Source organism: Lytechinus variegatus, chromosome 8 (genome assembly GCF_018143015.1).
Source record: "Lytechinus variegatus isolate NC3 chromosome 8, Lvar_3.0, whole genome shotgun sequence".
NCBI lineage: Eukaryota > Metazoa > Echinodermata > Echinoidea > Temnopleuroida > Toxopneustidae > Lytechinus > Lytechinus variegatus.
In genome coordinates this window covers 20,035,334-20,056,044 of record NC_054747.1, presented here as the reverse complement: position 1 = coordinate 20,056,044, position 20,711 = coordinate 20,035,334, and the positions used below count along the sequence as shown (strand labels likewise).

At 36.6% G+C, this 20,711-nt stretch overlaps 1 protein-coding gene across 1 annotated transcript in view; it reads left to right on the top strand.

Moving 5' to 3' along the window:
* Positions 1-20,711, top strand: part of LOC121419547 — an 82,723-nt gene that overhangs the window by 7,251 nt on the left and 54,761 nt on the right. Inside the window, exon 2 of the mRNA XM_041614003.1 lies at positions 18,879-18,974. Within this exon, the coding sequence (XP_041469937.1) occupies positions 18,890-18,974 (85 nt within the window). The 5' untranslated portion in view covers positions 18,879-18,889. The remainder of the gene's footprint in view (positions 1-18,878; positions 18,975-20,711) is intronic.

Below are 20,711 nucleotides of genomic sequence, written 5' to 3'. Positions count from 1 at the left end.
AAATTGCATGGATTTGCATGCGAGACGTATACTGTGCTTTGCTCTCATTCAGTGCTTGTTTGATTATGCAAACGCTGCGTGGTTTAATAATTTAGGAAAGTTGGAACAAAACAAATTGAAAACTAGAACTGCAATCGTTTCAGAACGATGTGCATGCATTGACGCCTCTGATTTAATAGAGGCCAAGAAACAGAAGGAGATAGAGAGAAAACTCTAGATGATATATATTCTCAAAATGTTAGAGGGCGCTATTTCTTAAAGGAATGGTCACTGATGCGTAAAACACATTTGGATTATGTGAAATGATACAATTGGCAAACCCTGAAAATATGAGACAAAAATAAATTCAAACAAGGAAGATATGGCAATTCAACTATTTTAAGACTTTGCAATAGAGGGCGCTATTTCTAAAGTTATGGTCACTTATTATTGATAACACGTCTACTAAATTAGAATGAATTTGGAGGAGGAACGGTGGCAGGGGAGGACTAACAAAAATTACATGTTAATCAAATTGAATTGTAGCACATTTTGCTCTCCATAGGAAGTTACATTCTGGAGTAAACAATTTTAGACCATTTGGCACCCCATACGTTGTTGTTGAAAATGTGTGCATTGTGAGCAGTATACCATATGTTCAGATTGACTTATCTTGAAATTTTCTGTTGTAACCTATGTCGTATTTGGTATCACTGAAAAGAGTATTCCAATGCGGTGACATTGATACCACTTTTATTTGTGAGCAGGCAATAGACCGGAAGTAAATGCCATATAAAGAAAGACATTAAAAATGAAGGTTTTGCACAATAATTTGAAGCTGACGTCAGATTTTTGTCAGTTTCTGTTACAAAAGGTTGACGAACGGTTGAAGTATATATCAATACTCATATCAGCCAAGTTAAAAAGAATAAGCTTCAATAATAAGGAAATAAGAGCAAGTTGAAATTGTGCTGGCAGTAAAGTGCATTTGGGGGTATTTTGCTGATTTTCGGGAGCATTTTTGAGATATTTCGTCAGTTGTAAAGTATATATTTTTTGAATGGCATGAAAGATCATATCTTGAAGACCCTAAATTCAAAAAAGGGTACGGGTTTGGCCACGCATGACGCAATGAGGAGCATTCAAAGGTAAGCGTTTTTGAAACTTTAGAGGGCGCTATTTCAATGACGGAAGATCAATGATGCGTGAAAATTCAGTAACTTGTATTTTATGATACCGTTATTAATTCCTGAAAAAATGAGCTCAAAATGAATAAAAACAAGAAAGTTATGGCAATTTTACGATTTTTTAACTTTACATTTCAATAAATATGAAGTTTTTGAAGGAAGGCTATTTCGGATTTGAATTTAGGACATGAAGATGGCATTTTGAAGGTCAGGTTATGCGTCGCAGATGATGGAGCAACTCTTGGACTATCTATAGCAATTTGTTAGAAGTCTGTAGCATGCAGGATAATTGAGATATGAAAGAATGAAGAATGGTATGCAAATGGACTTGAAATGGACAAAATGGCGCCTGGATGGTCATGCATGAGTGATTTTGGAAAATGGAAGACGAGAGGCACAACTAGGGATGCTGGACAACATGTTTACCAAATTTGGATGAGGGACGGAGTCAGGGTAGAGCTAACAAAACCATGTGTTAAACAAATGGGATTTTGGTGGAAGAAGAAGAAGAAGAAGACTAGAACTGCAATCGTTTCAGAACGATGTGCATGCATTGACGCCTCTGATTTAATAGAGGGCAAGAAACAGGAGGAGATCAAGAGAAAACTCTAGATGATATACATTCTCAAAATATTAGAGGGCGCTATTTCTTAAAGGAATGATCACTGATGCGTAAAACACAGTTGGAGTATGTGAAATGATACAATTGGCAAACCCTGAAAACATGAGACCAAAATAAATTCAAACAAGGAAATTATGGCAATTTAACTATTTCAAGACTTTGCAATAGAAGGCGCTATTTCTAAAGGTTATGGTCCCTAATTATGGACAGTATGTCTACCAAATCAGAATGAATTTGGATGAGAAACGGAGGCAGGAGAGGACTAACAAAAATTACATGTTAATCAAATTGGATTCTGGCAGATTTTGCTTTTCATAGGAAATTACATTCTCGAGTCAAACAAATTTCGTCCATTTTTAGACCATGTGGCCGCTGAAGAAAGAGAGAGAGAGAAAGACGCAGAGAGAGTAATAGAAATAAGCATACAAATTCGCTGACAATTCATCAACGTAACCCAGTGTTAAGTACATATCAGAACGATGTGCATGCATAAACTGAGTTTATCGCCTTACTGGACAAATGGCGTGCCATAGTACGTTCAGTTCGTTTTTGCGCGAAACCGATGCAATAGACACTGTGTACAATTCTGTTATTGATAATGTGTACATAGTGAGCAGTATACCATGTGTTCAGATTGACTTATCTTGAAATTTTCTGTTGTAACCTATGTCGTATTTGGTATCACTGGAAAGAGTATTCCAATGCGGTGACATTGATACCACTTTTATTTGTGCGCAGGCAATAGACCGGAAGTAAATGCCATATAAAGAAAGACATTAAAAATGAAGGTTTTGCACAATAATTTGAAGCTGACGTCAGATTTTTGTCAGTTTCTGTTACAAAAGGTTGACGAACGGTTGAAGTATATATCAATACTCATATCAGCCAAGTTAGAAAGAATTAGCTTCAATAATAAGGAAATAAGAGCAAGTTGAAGTTGTGCTGGCAGTAAAGTGCATTTTGGGGTATTTTGCTGATTTTCGGGAGCATTTTTGAGATATTTGGTCAGTTGTAAGGTAAGCGTTTTTGAAACTTTAGAGGGCGCTATTTCAATGACGGAAGGTCAATGATGCGTGAAAATTCAGTAACTTGTATTTTATGATACCGTTATCAATTTCTGAAAGAATGAGCTCAAAATGAATAAAAACAAGAAAGTTATGGCCATTTTACGATTTTTTTACTTTACATTTCAATAATTATGAACTTTTTGAAGGAAGGCTATTTCGGATTTGAATTTAGGACATGAAGATGGCATTTTGAAGGTTTGGTTATACGTCGCAGATGATGGAGCAACTCTTTGACTATCTATAGCAATTTGTTAGAAGTCTGTAGCATGCAGGATAATTGAGATATGAAAGAATGAAGAATGGTATGCAAATGGACTTGAAATGGACAAAATGGCGCCTGGATGGTCATGCATGAGTGATTTTGGAAAATGGAAGACGAGAGGCACAACTAGGGATGCTGGACAACATGTGTACCAAATTTGGATGAATTTGGATGAGGGACGGAGTCAGGGTAGAGCTAACAAAACCATGTGTTAAACAAATGGGATTTTGGTGGAAGAAGAAGAAGAAGATTACGGAATAGGAATATGGAACAAGAACAATGCATTGTCGCCATTGGGCGTCAATGCAACTAGAACTGCAATCGTTTCAGAACGATGTGCATGCATTGACGCCTCTGATTTAATAGAGGGCAAGAAACAGAAGGAGATAGAGAGAAAACTCTAGATGATATACATTCTCAAAATATTAGAGGGCGCTATTTCTTGAAGGAATGGTCACTGATGCGTAAAGCACAGTTGGATTATGTGAAATGATACAATTGGCAAACCCTGAAAATATGAGACAAAAATAAATTCAAACAAGGAAATTACGGCAATTCAACTATGTTAAGACTTTGCAATAGAGGGCGCCATTTATAAAGTTATGGTCACTAATTATGGATAACATGTCTGCCAAATCAGAATGAATTTGGGTGAGGAACGGTGGCAGGGGAGGGCTAACAAAAATTACATGTTAATCAAATTGGATTTTAGCACCTTTTGCTCTCCATAGGAAGTTACATTCTCGAGTAAACAATTTTAGACCATATGGCGGCCCATACGTGGTTGTTGAAAATGTGTGCATTGTGAGCAGTATACCATATGTTCAGATTGACTTATCTTGAAATTTTCTGTTGTAACCTATGTCGTATTTGGTATCACTGGAAAGAGTATTCAAATGCGGTGACATTGATACCACTTTTATTTGTGCGCAGGCAATAGACCGGAAGTAAATGTCATATAAAGAAAGACATTAAAAGTGAAGGTTTTGCACAATAATTTGAAGCTGACGTCAGATTTTTGTCAGTTTTTGTTACAAAAGGTTGACGAACGGTTGAAGTATATATCAATACTCATATCAGCCAAGTTAGAAAGAATAAGCTTCAATAATAAGGAAATAAGAGCAAGTTGAAGTTGTGCTGGCATTAAAGTGCATTTTGGGGTATTTTGCTGATTTTCGGGAGCATTTTTCAGATATTTCGTCAGTTGTAAGGTATATATTTTTTTCAATGGCATGAAAGATCATATCTTGAAGACCCTAAATTCAAAAAAGGGTACGGGTTTGGCCACGCATGACGCAATGAGGAGCATTCAAAGGTAAGCGTTTTTGAAACTTTAGAGGGCGCTATTTCGATGACGGAAGATCAATGATGCGTGAAAACTCAGTAGCTTGTATGTTATGATACCGTTATCAATTCTTGAAATAATGAGTTCAAAATGAATCAAAACAAGAAAGTTATGGCCATTTTACGAATTTTTTACTTTACATTTCAATAAATATGACGTTTTTGAAGGAAGGCTATTTCAGATTTGAATTTAGGACATGAAGATGGCATTTTGAAGGTCAGGTTATGCATTGCGGATGATAGAGAAAGTCTTGGACTATCTATAGCAATTTGTTAGAAGTCTGTAGCATGCAGGATAATTGAGATATAAAAGAATGAAAAATGGTATGCAAATGGACTTGAAATTGACAAAATGGCGCCTGGATGGTCATGCATGAGTGATTTTGGAAAATAGAAGACGAGAGGCACAACTAGGGATGCTGGACAACATGTCTACCAAATTTGGATGAATTTGGATGAGGGACGGAGTCAGGGTAGAGCTAACAAAATCATGTATTAAACAAATGGGATTTTGGTGGAAGAAGAAGAAGAAGAAGACTAGAACTGCAATCGTTTCAGAACGATGTGCATGCATTGACGCCCTCGATTTAATAGAGGGCAAGAAACAGGAGGAGATCAAGAGAAAACTCTAGATGATATACATTCTCAAAATATTAGAGGGCGCTATTTCTTAAAGGAATGATCACTGATGCGTAAAACACTGTTGGAGTATGTGAAATGATACAATTGGCAAGCCCTGAAAACATGAGACCAAAATAAATTCAAACAAGGAAGTTATGGCAATTTAACTATTTCAAGACTTTGCAATAGAAGGCGCTATTTCTAAAGGTTATGGTCCCTAATTATGGACAGTATGTCTACCAAATCAGAATGAATTTGGATGAGAAACGGAGGCAGGAGAGGACTAACAAAAATTACATGTTAATCAAATTGGATTTTGGCAGATTTTGCTTTTCATAGGAAATTACATTCTCGAGTAAAACAAATTTCGTCCATTTTTAGACCATGTGGCCGCTGAAGAAAGAGAGAGAGAGAGAAAGACGCAGAGAGAGTAATAGAAATAAGCATACAAATTCGCTGACAATTCATCAACGTAACCCAGTGTTAAGTACATATCAGAACGATGTGCATGCATAAACTGAGTTTATCGCCTTATTGGACAAATGGCGTGCCATAGGACGTTCAGTTCGTTTTTGCGCGAAACCGATGCAATAGACACTGTGTACAATTCTGTTGTTGATAATGTGTACATAGTGAGCAGTATACCATGTGTTCAGATTGACTTATCTTGAAATTTTCTGTTGTAACCTATGTCGTATTTGGTATCACTGGAAAGAGTATTCCAATGCGGTGACATTGATACCACTTTTATTTGTGCGCAGGCAATAGACCGGAAGTAAATGCCATATAAAGAAAGACATTAAAAATGAAGGTTTTGCACAAGTGCCATAGGACGTTCAGTTCGTTTTTGCGCGAAACCGATGCAATAGACACTGTGTACAATTCTGTTGTTGATAATGTGTACATAGTGAGCAGTATACCATGTGTTCAGATTGACTTATCTTGAAATTTTCTGTTGTAACCTATGTCGTATTTGGTATCACTGGAAAGAGTATTCCAATGCGGTGACATTGATACCACTTTTATTTGTGCGCAGGCAATAGACCGGAAGTAAATGCCATATAAAGAAAGACATTAAAAATGAAGGTTTTGCACAATAATTTGAAGCTGACGTCAGATTTTTGTCAGTTTCTCTTACAAAAGGTTGACGAACGGTTGAAGTATATATCAATACTCATATCAGCCAAGTTAGAAAGAATAAGCTTCAATAATAAGGAAATAAGAGCAAGTTGAAGTTGTGCTGGCAGTAAAGTGCATTTTTGGGTATTTTGCTGATTTTCGGGAGCATTTTTCAGATATTTCGTCAGTTGTAAGGTATATATTTTTTTCAATGGCATGAAAGATCATATCTTGAAGACCCTAAATTCAAAAAAAGGTACGGGTTTGGCCACGCATGACGCAATGAGGAGCATTCAAAGGTAAGCGTTTTTGAAACTTTAGAGGGCGCTATTTCGATGACGGAAGGTCAATGATGCGTGAAAATTCAGTAACTTGTATTTTATGATACCGTTATCAATTTCTGAAAGAATGAGCTCAAAATGAATAAAAACAAGAAAGTTATGGCCATTTTACGATTTTTTTACTTTACATTTCAATAATTATGAACTTTTTGAAGGAAGGCTATTTCGGATTTGAATTTAGGACATGAAGATGGCATTTTGAAGGTTTGGTTATGCGTCGCAGATAATGGAGCAACTCTTTGACTATCTATAGCAATTTGTTAGAAGTCTGTAGCGTGCAGGATAATTGAGATATGAAAGAATGAAGAATGGTATGCAAATGGACTTGAAATGGACAAAATGGCGCCTGGATGGTCATGCATGAGTGATTTTGGAAAATGGAAGACGAGAGGCACAACTAGGGATGCTGGACAACATGTGTACCAAATTTGGATGAATTTGGATGAGGGACGGAGTCAGGGTAGAGCTAACAAAACCATGTGTTAAACAAATGGGATTTTGGTGGAAAAAGAAGAAGAAGATTACGGAATAGAACTGCAATCGTTTCAGAACGATGTGCATGCATTGACGCCTCTGATTTAATAGAGGGCAAGAAACAAAAAGAGATAGAAAGAAAACTGTAGATGATATACATTCTCAAAATATTAGAGGGCGCTATTTCTTAAAGGAATGGTCACTGATGCGTAAAACACAGTTAGATTATGTGAAATGATACAATTGGCAAACCCTGAAAATATGAGACAAAATTAAATTCAAAGGAAGTTACGGCAATTCAACTATTTTAAGACTTTGCAATAGAGGGCGCTATTTCTAAAGTTATGGTCACTAATTATGGATAACATGTCTACCAAATTAGAATGAATTTGGATGAGGAACGGTGGCAGGGGAGGACTAACAAATATTACATGTTAATCATATTGGATATTAGCACATTTTGCTGTCCATAGGAAGTTACATTCTCGAGTAAAATTTTTTAGACCATATTGGCGGCCCATACGTGGTTGTTGAAAATGTGTGCATTGTGAGCAGTATACCATGTGTTCAGATTGACTTATCTTGAAATTTTCTGTTGTAACCTATGTCGTATTTGGTATCACTGGAAAGAGTATTCCAATGCAGTGACATTGATACCACTTTTATTTGTGTGGAGGCAATAGACCGGAAGTAAATGCCATATAAAGAAAGACATTAAAAATGAAGGTTTTGCACAATAATTTTAAGCTGACGTCAGCAATTTGTTAGTTTCTGTTACAAAACATTAACGAACTGTTTAAGTATATATCAATACTCATATCTGCCAAGTTAAAAAGAATAAGCTTCAATAATAAGGAAATAAGAGCAAGTTGAAGTTGTGCTGGCAGTAAAGTGCATTTTTGGGTATTTTGCTGATTTTCGGGAGCATTTTTGAGATATTTTGTCAGTTGTAAGGTATATATTTTTTTAAATGGCATGAAAGGGCATATCTTGAAGACCCTAAATCCAAGAAAGGGTACGGGTTTGGCCATGCATGACGCAATGAGGGGCATTCAAAGGTAAGCGTTTTTGAAACTTTAGAGGGCGCTATTTCAATGACGGAAGATCAATGATGCGTGAAAACTTAGTAGCATGTATGTTATGATACCGTGATCAATTTCCAAAAGAATGAGCGCAAAATGAGTAAAAACAGAAAAGTTATGGCCATTTTACGACTTTTAGACATTACATTTCAATAAATATGAAGTTTTTGAAGGAAGGCTATTTCGGATTTGAATTTAAGGCATGAAGATGGCATTTTGAAGGTCAAGTTATACGTCGCAGATAATGGAGCAACTCTTGGACTATCTATAGCAATTTGTTAGAAGTCTGTAGCACGCAGGATGACTGAGATATGAAAGAATGAAGAATGGTATGCAAATGGACTTGAAATTGACAAAATGGCGCCTGGATGGTCATGCATGAGTGATTTTGGAAAATGGAAGACGAGAGGCACAACTAGGGATGCTGGACAACATGTCTACCAAATTTGGATGAATTTGGATGAGGGACGGAGTCAGGGTAGAGCTAACAAAACCATGTGTTAAACAAATGGGATTTTGGTGGAAGAAGAAGAAGAAGAAGACTAGAACTGCAATCGTTTCAGAACGATGTGCATGCATTGACGCCTCTGATTTAATAGAGGGCAAGAAACAGAAGGAGATAGAGAGAAAACTCTAGATGATATACATTCTCAAAATATTAGAGGGCGCTATTTTTTAAAGAATGGTCACCGATGCATAAAACACAGTTGGAGTATGTGAAATGATACAATTGGCAAACCCTGAAAACATGAGACCAAAATAAATTCAAACAAGGAAGTTATGGCAATTTAACTATTTCAAGACTTTGCACGAGAGGGCGCTATTTCTAAAGGTTATGGTCACTAATTATGGACAATATGTCTATCAAATCAAAATGAATTTGGATGAGAAACGGAGGCAGCCGAAGACTAACAAAAATTACATTTAATCAAATTGGATTTTGGCAGATTTTGCCTTCCATAGGAAGTTACATTCTCGAGTCAAACAGATTTCGTCCATTTTTAGACCATGTGGCCGCTGAACAAAGAGAGAGAGAGAGAGATAAAGACGTAGAGAGAGTAATAGAAATAAGCATACAAATTCACTGACAATTCATTAACGTAACCCAGTGTTAAGTACATATCAGAACGATGTGCATGCATGAACTGAGTTTATCAATGCAATAGACACTGTGTACAATTCTGTTGTTGATAATGTGTGCATAGTGAGCAGTATACCATGTGTTCAGATTGACTTATCTTGTAATTTTCTGTTGTAACCTATGTCGTATTTGGTATCACTGGAAAGAGTATTCCAATGCGGTGACATTGATACCACTTTTATTTGTGCGCAGGCAATAGACCGGAAGTAAATGCCATATAAAGAAAGACATTAAAAATGAAGGTTTTGCACAATAATTTTAAGCTGACGTCAGCAATTTGTTAGTTTCTGTTACAAAACATTAATGAACTGTTGAAGTATATATCAATACTCATATCTGCCAAGTTAGAAAGAATAAGCTTCAATAATAAGGAAATAAGAGCAAGTTGAAGTTGTGCTGGCATTAAAGTGCATTTTTGGGTATTTTGCTGATTTTCGGGAGCATTTTTCAGATATTTCGTCAATTGTAAGGTATATTTTTTTTTAAATGGCATGAAAGGGCATATCTTGGAGACCCTAAATCCAAGAAAGGGTACGGGTTTGGCCGTGCATGACGCAATGACGAGCATTCAAAGATAAGTGTTTTTGAAACTTTAGAGGGCGCTATTTCAATGACGAAAAATCAGTGATGCGTGAAAACTGAGTAGTATGTATGATATGGTACTGTAATCAACTCCTGAATATATGAGCTCGAAATGAATAAAAACAAGAAAATTATGGCCATTTTACGATTTTTTGACTTTACATTTGAATAAATATGAAGTTTTTGAAGGAAGGCTATTTCGGATTTGAATTTAAGGCATGAAGATGGCATTTTGAAGGTCAAGTTATACGTCGCAGATGACGGAGCAACTCTTGGACTATCTATAGCAATTTGTTAGAAGTCTTTAGCATGCAGGATAACTGAGATATGAAAGAATGAAGAATGGTATGCAAATGGACTTGAAATTGACAAAATGGCGCCTGGATGGTCATGCATGAGTGATTTTGGAAAATGGAAGACGAGAGGCACAACTAGGGATGCTGGACAACATGTCTACCAAATTTGGATGAATTTGGATGAGGGACGGAGTCAGGGTAGAGCTAACAAAACCATGTGTTAAACAAATGGGATTTTGGTGGAAGAAGAAGAAGAAGAAGAAGAAGAAGATTACGGAATAGGAATATGGAACAAGAACAATGCATTGTCGCCATTGGGCGTCAATGCAAAGAAGAAGATTACGGAATAGGAATATGGAACAAGAACAATGCATTGTCGCCATTGGGCGTCAATGCAAAGAAGAAGAAGATTACGGAATAGGAATATGGAACAAGAACAATGCATTGTCGCCATTGGGCGTCAATGCAATTACGGAATAGGAATATGGAACAAGAACAATGCATTGTCGCCATTGGGCGTCAATGCAACTAGAACTGCAATCGTTTCAGAACGATGTGCATGCATTGACGCCTCTGATTTAATAGAGGGCAAGAAACAGGAGGAGATCAAGAGAAAACTCTAGATGATATACATTCTCAAAATATTAGAGGGCGCTATTTCTTAAAGGAATGATCACTGATGCGTAAAACACAGTTGGAGTATGTGAAATGATACAATTGGCAAACCCTGAAAACATGAGACCAAAATAAATTCAAACAAGGAAGTTATGGCAATTTAACTATTTCAAGACTTTGCAATAGAAGGCGCTATTTCTAAAGGTTATGGTCCCTAATTATGGACAGTATGTCTACCAAATCAGAATGAATTTGGATGAGAAACGGAGGCAGGAGAGGACTAACAAAAATTACATGTTAATCAAATTGGATTTTGGCAGATTTTGCTTTTCATAGGAAATTACATTCTCGAGTCAAACAATTTCGTCCATTTTTAGACCATGTGGCCGCTGAAGAAAGAGAGAGAGAGAGAGAAAGACGCAGAGAGAGTAATAGAAATAAGCATACAAATTCGCTGACAATTCATCAACGTAACCCAGTGTTAAGAACATATCAGAACGATGTGCATGCATAATCTGAGTTTATCGCCTTATTGGACAAATGGCGTGCCATAGTACGTTCAGTTCGTTTTTGCGCGAAACCGATGCAATAGACACTGTGTACAATTCTGTTGTTGATAATGTGTACATAGTGAGCAGTATACCATGTGTTCAGATTGACTTATCTTGAAATTTTCTGTTGTAACCTATGTCGTATTTGGTATCACTGGAAAGAGTATTCCAATGCGGTGACATTGATAACACTTTTATTTGTGCGTAGGCAATAGACCGGAAGTAAATGCCATATAAAGAAAGATATTAAAAATGAAGGTTTTGCACAATAATTTGAAGCTGACGTCAGATTTTGGTCAGTTTCTCTTACAATTGGTTGACGAACGGTTGAAGTATATATCAATACTCATATCAGCCAAGTTAGAAAGAATAAGCTTCAATAATAAGGAAATAAGAGCAAGTTGAAGTTGTGCTGGCATTAAAGTGCATTTTGGGGTATTTTGCTGATTTTCGGGAGCATTTTTCAGATATTTGGTCAATTGTAAGGTATATATTTTTTTTAATGGCATGAAAGATCATATCTTGAAGACCCTAAATTCAAAAAAGGGTACGGGTTTGGCCACGCATGACGCAATGAGGAGCATTCAAAGGTAAGCGTTTTTGAAACTTTAGAGGGCGCTATTTCGATGACGGAAGGTCAATGATGCGTGAAAACTCAGTAGCTTGTATGTTATGATACCGTAATCAATTCCTGAAATAATGAGTTCAAAATGAATCAAAACAAGAAAGTTATGGCCATTTTACGATTTGTTTACTTTACATTTCAATAAATATGAAGTTTTTGAAGGAAGGCTATTTCGGATTTGAATTTAGGACATGAAGATGGCATTTTGAAGGTCAAGTTATGCGTCGCAGATGATAGAGAAACTCTTGGACTATCTATAGCAACTTGTTAGAAGTCTGTAGCATGCAGGATAATTGAGATATGAAAGAATGAAGAATGGTATGCAAATGGACTTGAAATGGACAAAATGGCGCCTGGATGGTCATGCATGAGTGATTTTGGAAAATGGAAGACGAGAGGCACAACTAGGGATGCTGGACAACATGTGTACCAAATTTGGATGAATTTGGATGAGGGACGGAGTCAGGGTAGAGCTAACAAAACCATGTGTTAAACAAATGGGATTTTGGTGGAAGAAGAAGAAGAAGAAGACTAGAACTGCAATCGTTTCAGAACGATGTGCATGCATTGACGCCTCTGATTTAATAGAGGGCAAGAAACAGAAGGAGATAGAAAGAAAACTGTAGATGATATACATTCTCAAAATATTAGAGGGCGCTATTTCTTAAAGGAATGGTCACTGATGCGTAAAACACAGTTAGATTATGTGAAATGATACAATTGGCAAACCCTGAAAATATGAGACAAAAATAAATTCAAAGGAAGTTATGGCAATTCAACTATTTTAAGACTTTGCAATAGAGGGCGCTATTTCTAAAGTTATGGTCACTAATTATGGATAACATGTCTTCCAAATTAGAATTAATTTTGATGAGGAACGGTGGCAGGGGAGGACTAACAAATATTACATGTTAATCAAATTGGATATTAGCACATTTTGCTGTCCATAGGAAGTTACATTCTCGAGTAAAATTTTTTTAGACCATATGGCGGCCCATACGTGGTTGTTGAAAATGTGTGCATTGTGAGCAGTATACCATGTGTTCAGATTGACTTATCTTGAAATTTTCTGTTGTAACCTATGTCGTATTTGGTATCACTGGAAAGAGTATTCCAATGCGGTGACATTGATACCACTTTTATTTGTGTGGAGGCAATAGACCGGAAGTAAATGCCATATAAAGAAAGACATTAAAAATGAAGGTTTTGCACAATAATTTTAAGCTGACGTCAGCAATTTGTTAGTTTCTGTTACAAAACATTAACGAACTGTTTAAGTATATATCAATACTCATATCTGCCAAGTTAAAAAGAATAAGCTTCAATAATAAGGAAATAAGAGCAAGTTGAAGTTGTGCTGGCAGTAAAGTGCATTTTTGGGTATTTTGCTGATTTTCGGGAGCATTTTTGAGATATTTTGTCAGTTGTAAGGTATATATTTTTTTAAATGGCATGAAAGGGCATATCTTGAAGACCCTAAATCCAAGAAAGGGTACGGGTTTGGCCATGCATGACGCAATGAGGGGCATTCAAAGGTAAGCGTTTTTGAAACTTTAGAGGGCGCTATTTCAATGACGGAAGATCAATGATGCGTGAAAACTTAGTAGCATGTATGTTATGATACCGTGATCAATTTCCAAAAGAATGAGCGCAAAATGAATAAAAACAGAAAAGTTATGGCCATTTTACGACTTTTAGACATTACATTTCAATAAATATGAAGTTTTTGAAGGAAGGCTATTTCGGATTTGAATTTAGGACATGAAGATGGCATTTTGAAGGTCAAGTTATACGTCGCAGATGATGGAGCAACTCTTGGACTATCTATAGCAATTTGTTAGAAGTCTGTAGCATGCAGGATGACTGAGATATGAAAGAATGAAGAATGGTATGCAAATGGACTTGAAATTGACAAAATGGCGCCTGGATGGTCATGCATGAGTGATTTTGGAAAATGGAAGACGAGAGGCACAACTAGGGATGCTGGACAACATGTGTACCAAATTTGGATGAATTTGGATGAGGGACGGAGTCAGGGTAGAGCTAACAAAACCATGTGTTAAACAAATGGGATTTTGGTGGAAGAAGAAGAAGAAGATTACGGAATAGGAATATGGAACAAGAACAATGCATTGTCGCCATTGGGCGTCAATGCAAAGAAGAAGAAGAAGAAGATTACGGAATAGGAATATGGAACAAGAACAATGCATTGTCGCCATTGGGCGTCAATGCAATTACGGAATAGGAATATGGAACAAGAACAATGCATTGTCGCCATTGGGCGTCAATGCAACTAGAACTGCAATCGTTTCAGAACGATGTGCATGCATTGACGCCTCTGATTTAATAGAGGGCAAGAAACAGGAGGAGATCAAGAGAAAACTCTAGATGATATACATTCTCAAAATATTAGAGGGCGCTATTTCTTAAAGGAATGATCACTGATGCGTAAAACACAGTTGGAGTATGTGAAATGATACAATTGGCAAACCCTGAAAACATGAGACCAAAATAAATTCAAACAAGGAAGTTATGGCAATTTAACTATTTCAAGACTTTGCAATAGAAGGCGCTATTTCTAAAGGTTATGGTCCCTAATTATGGACAGTATGTCTACCAAATCAGAATGAATTTGGATGAGAAACGGAGGCAGGAGAGGACTAACAAAAATTACATGTTAATCAAATTGGATTTTGGCAGATTTTGCTTTTCATAGGAAATTACATTCTCGAGTCAAACAATTTCGTCCATTTTTAGACCATGTGGCCGCTGAAGAAAGAGAGAGAGAGAGAGAAAGACGCAGAGAGAGTAATAGAAATAAGCATACGAATTCGCTGACAATTCATCAACGTAACCCAGTGTTAAGTCCATATCAGAACGATGTGCATGCATAAACTGAGTTTATCGCCTTATTGGACAAATGGCGTGCCATAGTACGTTCAGTTCGTTTTTGCGCGAAACCGATGCAATAGACACTGTGTACAATTCTGTTGTTGATAATGTGTACATAGTGAGCAGTATACCATGTGTTCAGATTGACTTATCTTGAAATTTTCTGTTGTAACCTATGTCGTATTTGGTATCACTGGAAAGAGTATTCCAATGCGGTGACATTGATACCACTTTTATTTGTGCGCAGGCAATAGACCGGAAGTAAATGCCATATAAAGAAAGACATTAAAAATGAAGGTTTTGCACAATAATTTGAAGCTGACGTCAGATTTTTGTCAGTTTCTGTTACAAAAGGTTGACGAACGGTTGAAGTATATATCAATACTCATATCAGCCAAGTTAGAAAGAATAAGCTTCAATAATAAGGAAATAAGAGCAAGTTGAAGTTGTGCTGGCATTAAAGTGCATTTTGGGGTATTTTGCTGATTTTCGGGAGCATTTTTGAGATATTTGGTCAGTTGTAAGGTATATATTTTTTTAATGGCATGAAAGATCATATCTTGAAGACCCTAAATTCAAAAAAGGGTACGGGTTTGGCCATGCATGACGCAATGAGGAGCATTCAAAGGTAAGCGTTTTTGAAACTTTAGAGGGCGCTATTTCGATGACGGAAGGTCAATGATGCGTGAAAACTCAGTAGCTTGTATGTTATGATACCGTAATCAATTCCTGAAATAATGAGTTCAAAATGAATCAAACAAGAAAGTTAGGGCCATTTTACGATTTTTTTACTTTACATTTCAATAAATATGACGTTTTTGAAGGAAGGCTATTTCGGATTTATTTTTTAGGACATGAAGATGGCATTTTGAAGGTCAAGTTATACGTCGCAGATGATAGAGAAACGCTTGGACTATCTATAGCAATTTGTTAGAAGTCTGTAGCATGCAGGATAATTGAGATATGAAAGAATGAAGAATGGTATGCAAATGGACTTGAAATTGACAAAATGGCGCCTGGATGGTCATGCATGAGTGATTTTGGAAAATGGAAGACGAGAGGCACAACTAGGGATGCTGGACAACATGTCTACCAAATTTGGATGAATTTGGATGAGGGACGGAGTCAGGGTAGAGCTAACAAAATCATGTATTAAACAAATGGGATTTTGGTGGAAGAAGAAGAAGATTACGGAATAGGAATATGGAACAAGAACAATGCATTGTCGCCATTGGGCGTCAATGCAATTACGGAATAGGAATATGGAACAAGAACAATGCATTGTCGCCATTGGGCGTCAATGCAATAATTCAAAATAAAGTGGTAAGATTTATTCTTTGTTTGGGTCCTAGAAACCATGTTGGTTACTCTGAGCTGTCTGCTGTTGGTCTTCTGGATGTCAATCAAAGATCGAAGCAACTCATACTTCACCACGCGCACAAAATATATCATTCAAGGGTGAATCATTACATTGGCTATAACTTTGATCTTGTTAGAGATTTGCATGATCATGACACAAGAAATCGTCAATTTAACTTTGTATTGCCCGAAAACGTTGCCCTTATTGACAAGTGTTTTTATTATAATGCAATAAAGTACTGGAACTCTCTCCCTAATCACATTAAAGCGATCAGAAACTTCGCAAATTTTAAGAGAGTGCTAAAAGATTACTTAGCCAATGAGTATGAGATACTCGAACAAATGAGTTAACTTCTCTAAACTGTTTGCGAGAGATTGTCAACAGTTTTAGCAATTATATTTTAATTTGTTTTTGTTTACAGTTAAAGTGATATTCAGATTATTTCCTTTCCTTCTTTCTCATACCCTTCTTATTACTCCTCCTAATCTTCCTGCCCCTTCTTAATCTTCTTCTTTTCTTCTTTTTTCTTCTTCCCTTCTCCATATTCTTTTCCTCTTTTTGCTCCTTCTCCTTTCTTTTCTCACTTTTTTTATCATTCTTTTATTTTCTTTCTCTCTTATCTCTTTTAGCTTATTCCCCTTCTTGATCATCTTCCTATATCCTTCTTCTTTTTCTTTTCGTTCTTCTTCTTCTTCTTCCCTTCTGCTGTTTTTCCTCCTCCTTTTCTTTTTCTTCTCCTTTTTTTATGTCTTCTAACTTCTGTTTCCTACATGTATATAAATTCCCTATTTCGTTTATTTTGCTTTTTGATTGATATTAATTTCAATTTTTTAATGTGTATATACGCTTTACTATTCATTACTATAAAGTGTGATTTTACTATTTAGGACCCCATTGGAAATAAGCTCTTGAGCTTTCATGGGTTCATCCTGTCAAGCTTTATGAATCGATATACCTGTATATAGACTTGGCAAATAAATCAAATAAAATAAAAAAAGCCTAAAATACACAATTTGTTAACCGGAGTGGCAATGATCCAGGCTGTAACAACTAGCATGTTGGAAGCCCTTAATATCATGCGCTATGACTACATTGGCAGACAACATATTTTTTAGTCTTCGTATTTACCACTGATCATGATGATGATGACGCTGCTCTGCAAGTCTTGGAACATATTTTTTAGTCAAGCGGGTGTAGCCAAACTAATGAAGAAATTGTTAAAGAAATAAATCTGCATGAAGCTACTAGGCCAGAATGAGAGTACTCATGAGATCTAACCTGCCATAAGTTTGCTTATTCTTGGCCTCCCTTCCCATCCATATAAGAAAGGGATGTCAGCTCTAACATACTACTCACCAATTTTAAATACTGTGCTTTGTTCTTGCCAATCCCATTATCTTTTTAGACATGTTAGACTAACAACATGGCTTTAGGACGTGAAGAGCACATTTCCAGTCATTTCCAGTATTTTCCCTTAAATATAAATTATTTTAGGATAAATATGCATGCTTAGTGATAGCAGCATAATGATTTGAACAACAGTCAATGTGAGAAAATTAAAATTTCTTGACATTTTCCATACATGGATACTTATTTGCATCATATGCAAATGAGGCAGATTTGCTAGCTTTTCAAAATAAAAACATTGTACTTATGTATTCATCATTAAAATTTGTTCAAATTACTTGCTTTTTACATTTAATTTATAATTTTGGGATTATTTTCCTTAGTTTCTTTTTTTTGATGGCTAATTTGCATAATATACAAATTAATTTTCAGGCATTGTGATGAATTCTCATGCGTAGTGATAGTAGCATATGAATGTCTACATGAATGAAATGTTTTCAAGCAGTCTATATGAGAACAATTACAATATCTTGACATTTTTTCCATATAAGGATGCTTATTTGCATAATAGGCAAAATAGGTAGATTTGTTGGCGCTCTTGAATCAAAACATTAAATATAGTTATTTATCATAACTTTTCGCTCAAATTAAATTGTTTTGGACAATTAATTTGTAATCTTTGGACTATTTTCCTTTAGCTTTTTATTGCTAATTTGCATAATATGCAAATTTCATAAATTTCCTCTGCTTGGATTTTGGGGACTTTTAGTATGTTGTTAAGGTGACCTTCCTGGAAAGCACTGCAGTGGAAAATCAAGTGTTGCAATTAGTGGTCCTTCACCCCCTATTCTTGATAGATTGACTGGACTAGTTCCATTTTTGCCTAGAGAGATTTTTCAAAGATCTTTTTTATTTAAATTTGTAGGTAAGACTCTGAATTAATGCAAGTCCGAGATTTGTAGTCTGCTTCAAAGCCCCCAACCACCCTGTCACTTCGGGTACGCTCTAAATTACAGGGATTTAAAATAAGTCCACATGGAATGTAGTTAGGGACCAATCGAATTCCGGATTTAGTTCGAATACTTAAGATTCATTTTTAAATCTCGAAAGATTTAAATTCAAATCATTTTAGATTTAAATTTAAGTCTTTAGGATTAAAACTAAATCCCAAAATTGATTGGTCCCTAATTACAGTCCATCTGGACTTATTTTAAATCCCTGTAATTTAGAGTGTTATACAAAACTACTGACGGAAAAAATCGCTGTGCTGACCTGAAGGCCAAACCGGATCGCCTTTTTTACCAGGATTTTATTCGTAATGACAGTAGAACCTTTCAATTTCACACTTTAATTTTACACTTTTCCCTGCAGATTTCAAGAAAATGGCTGTGCGGACCATTGCAAGTTTAGAGCTCTACGCTTTCATCGCATTGATGACATTGATTATGGTGGTCGCCACAGAGAATGGTAAGACAAGACATATGGCCTAGAAGATATCCTGATGGTCTAAACCAAATTGTGTATTATTCAAGTATTCAGTGATAAGGCATATCACCCGGGAGGGCACTTCCATTCAGGAGTGGATACCATGCGCGACCATGGGTTCTCGAAAAGCACCCTAAACACGTAATTTCCAAATTCTGAAAATGCACCCCTTAACAAGTATTGGCGTGTGAACCCCTACCCTTAACAAGTATTGGAAACAAAACGATACTCTTGGCAAATATTCCTTGAAATGAATCCCTAAACAAGTACAGGAATGTTTTATTGTTACGGGTCCTTCGGTCGTCAGTTTTACCTTTACTATTTGGTTTAGTACGACGCCATCTTCTACACCTCGCGCAAATCGACTCTACAGTGCGTCCCAGAATAAACGAAAACGAGATTTAGCGATCATTTATCATAACTTAATCATAAATATAATAGACAAATGACCTACCAATTTAAAGCTTAGAATCTCCTCTCTCATCTGATATAACTAAGGTTATTTATTATTCACGCATGAGTGAGCAAAACAATTTGAAGAAAGGATACCAAAAACTCATTTTGGCGGGGATATCTGGGTTTTAAAAAGAAAACCCAAATTCGACCCTAAACACGTAATTTTCCTAGCAAAACAAATACCCTTTTTACATTATTTTTGTGTTTTTGACAGCCTTATCAACGTGCCATATCGTGAAAAAGACATCCTTGTACGTGTTTTTTGGTCGCGCATGGTATCCACTCGTCAATGTAAGTGCCCCCCCCCCCCGGCATATCAATCTGCACTGCCTTAAGATCAGATACCTGGGACTGATCCTTTATTCCGATCTCTCCTGGAAAACCCACATTGACTCAGTTGTATCATTTGCTTATCGTCTATTGGGATTCATAAGACTGGTGGCACGTGGTGCTTCTGCATCCTCCATATTCTGTCTTTACAAATCAATAGTGTTGCCGATCTAAAGGCCTGTCTTACCGCCCAAGCGTTGTTGGAGCTGTCGTAGAGCGGTAGGGAGAAAAGGGCGAATTTCACTCACAAAATTGGGGAAAAAATCGATAACAAAAAGACAAACACTCGAAATTGAAAATGGTAAACGGTAGCAAGCGGTGATGATTTTTTTCCTCTCCGCTCCACGACCGCTCCAACAACGCTCGGGCGGCATGACCATGCCTTTGGAGTATGGTGCCTTCATGGCATCCCACAACCTCAAAACAGGTGGATAAACCTGAGCGTGCAGAGAACAGCGTTGTTGGGAGATGTCCTACGAAGATAGGCTTAAACTCCTGGACTGGTCCTCACTTGCCTCCTGGCGACATAACCTCCTATGTTCCTTTGCATTTCAGTTTCTTCATGGAATTTGCAACTGTTAAGAGCTTAGTGCAAATACATGTATCTATATCAACCCCGCCATCCTGAAACACTTTCTTTCCGTCATCTGCCCTCTAGAACTCAGGTTTTTTTCTGTTCACCCTCTACACGCCTTCCAAGAATTCGGGACACTTTCTTTAAGTGCACGAGATAATGCTTTTTCAACTTCCCCTTTTCTTTTCTCCCTTCTTTAAAGGGAGCACTCCTGTCCAACTCATAAATGCCATCATTTTCTTTCCATTACATTTTTTATTACTTTGTTTTTATCACCTCATTATTTGTGGTATGATTTCTATAATGACATTGTTTTAAAGATTATTTTTGTCTGGTGCAATACACAGTGCATGAATCTA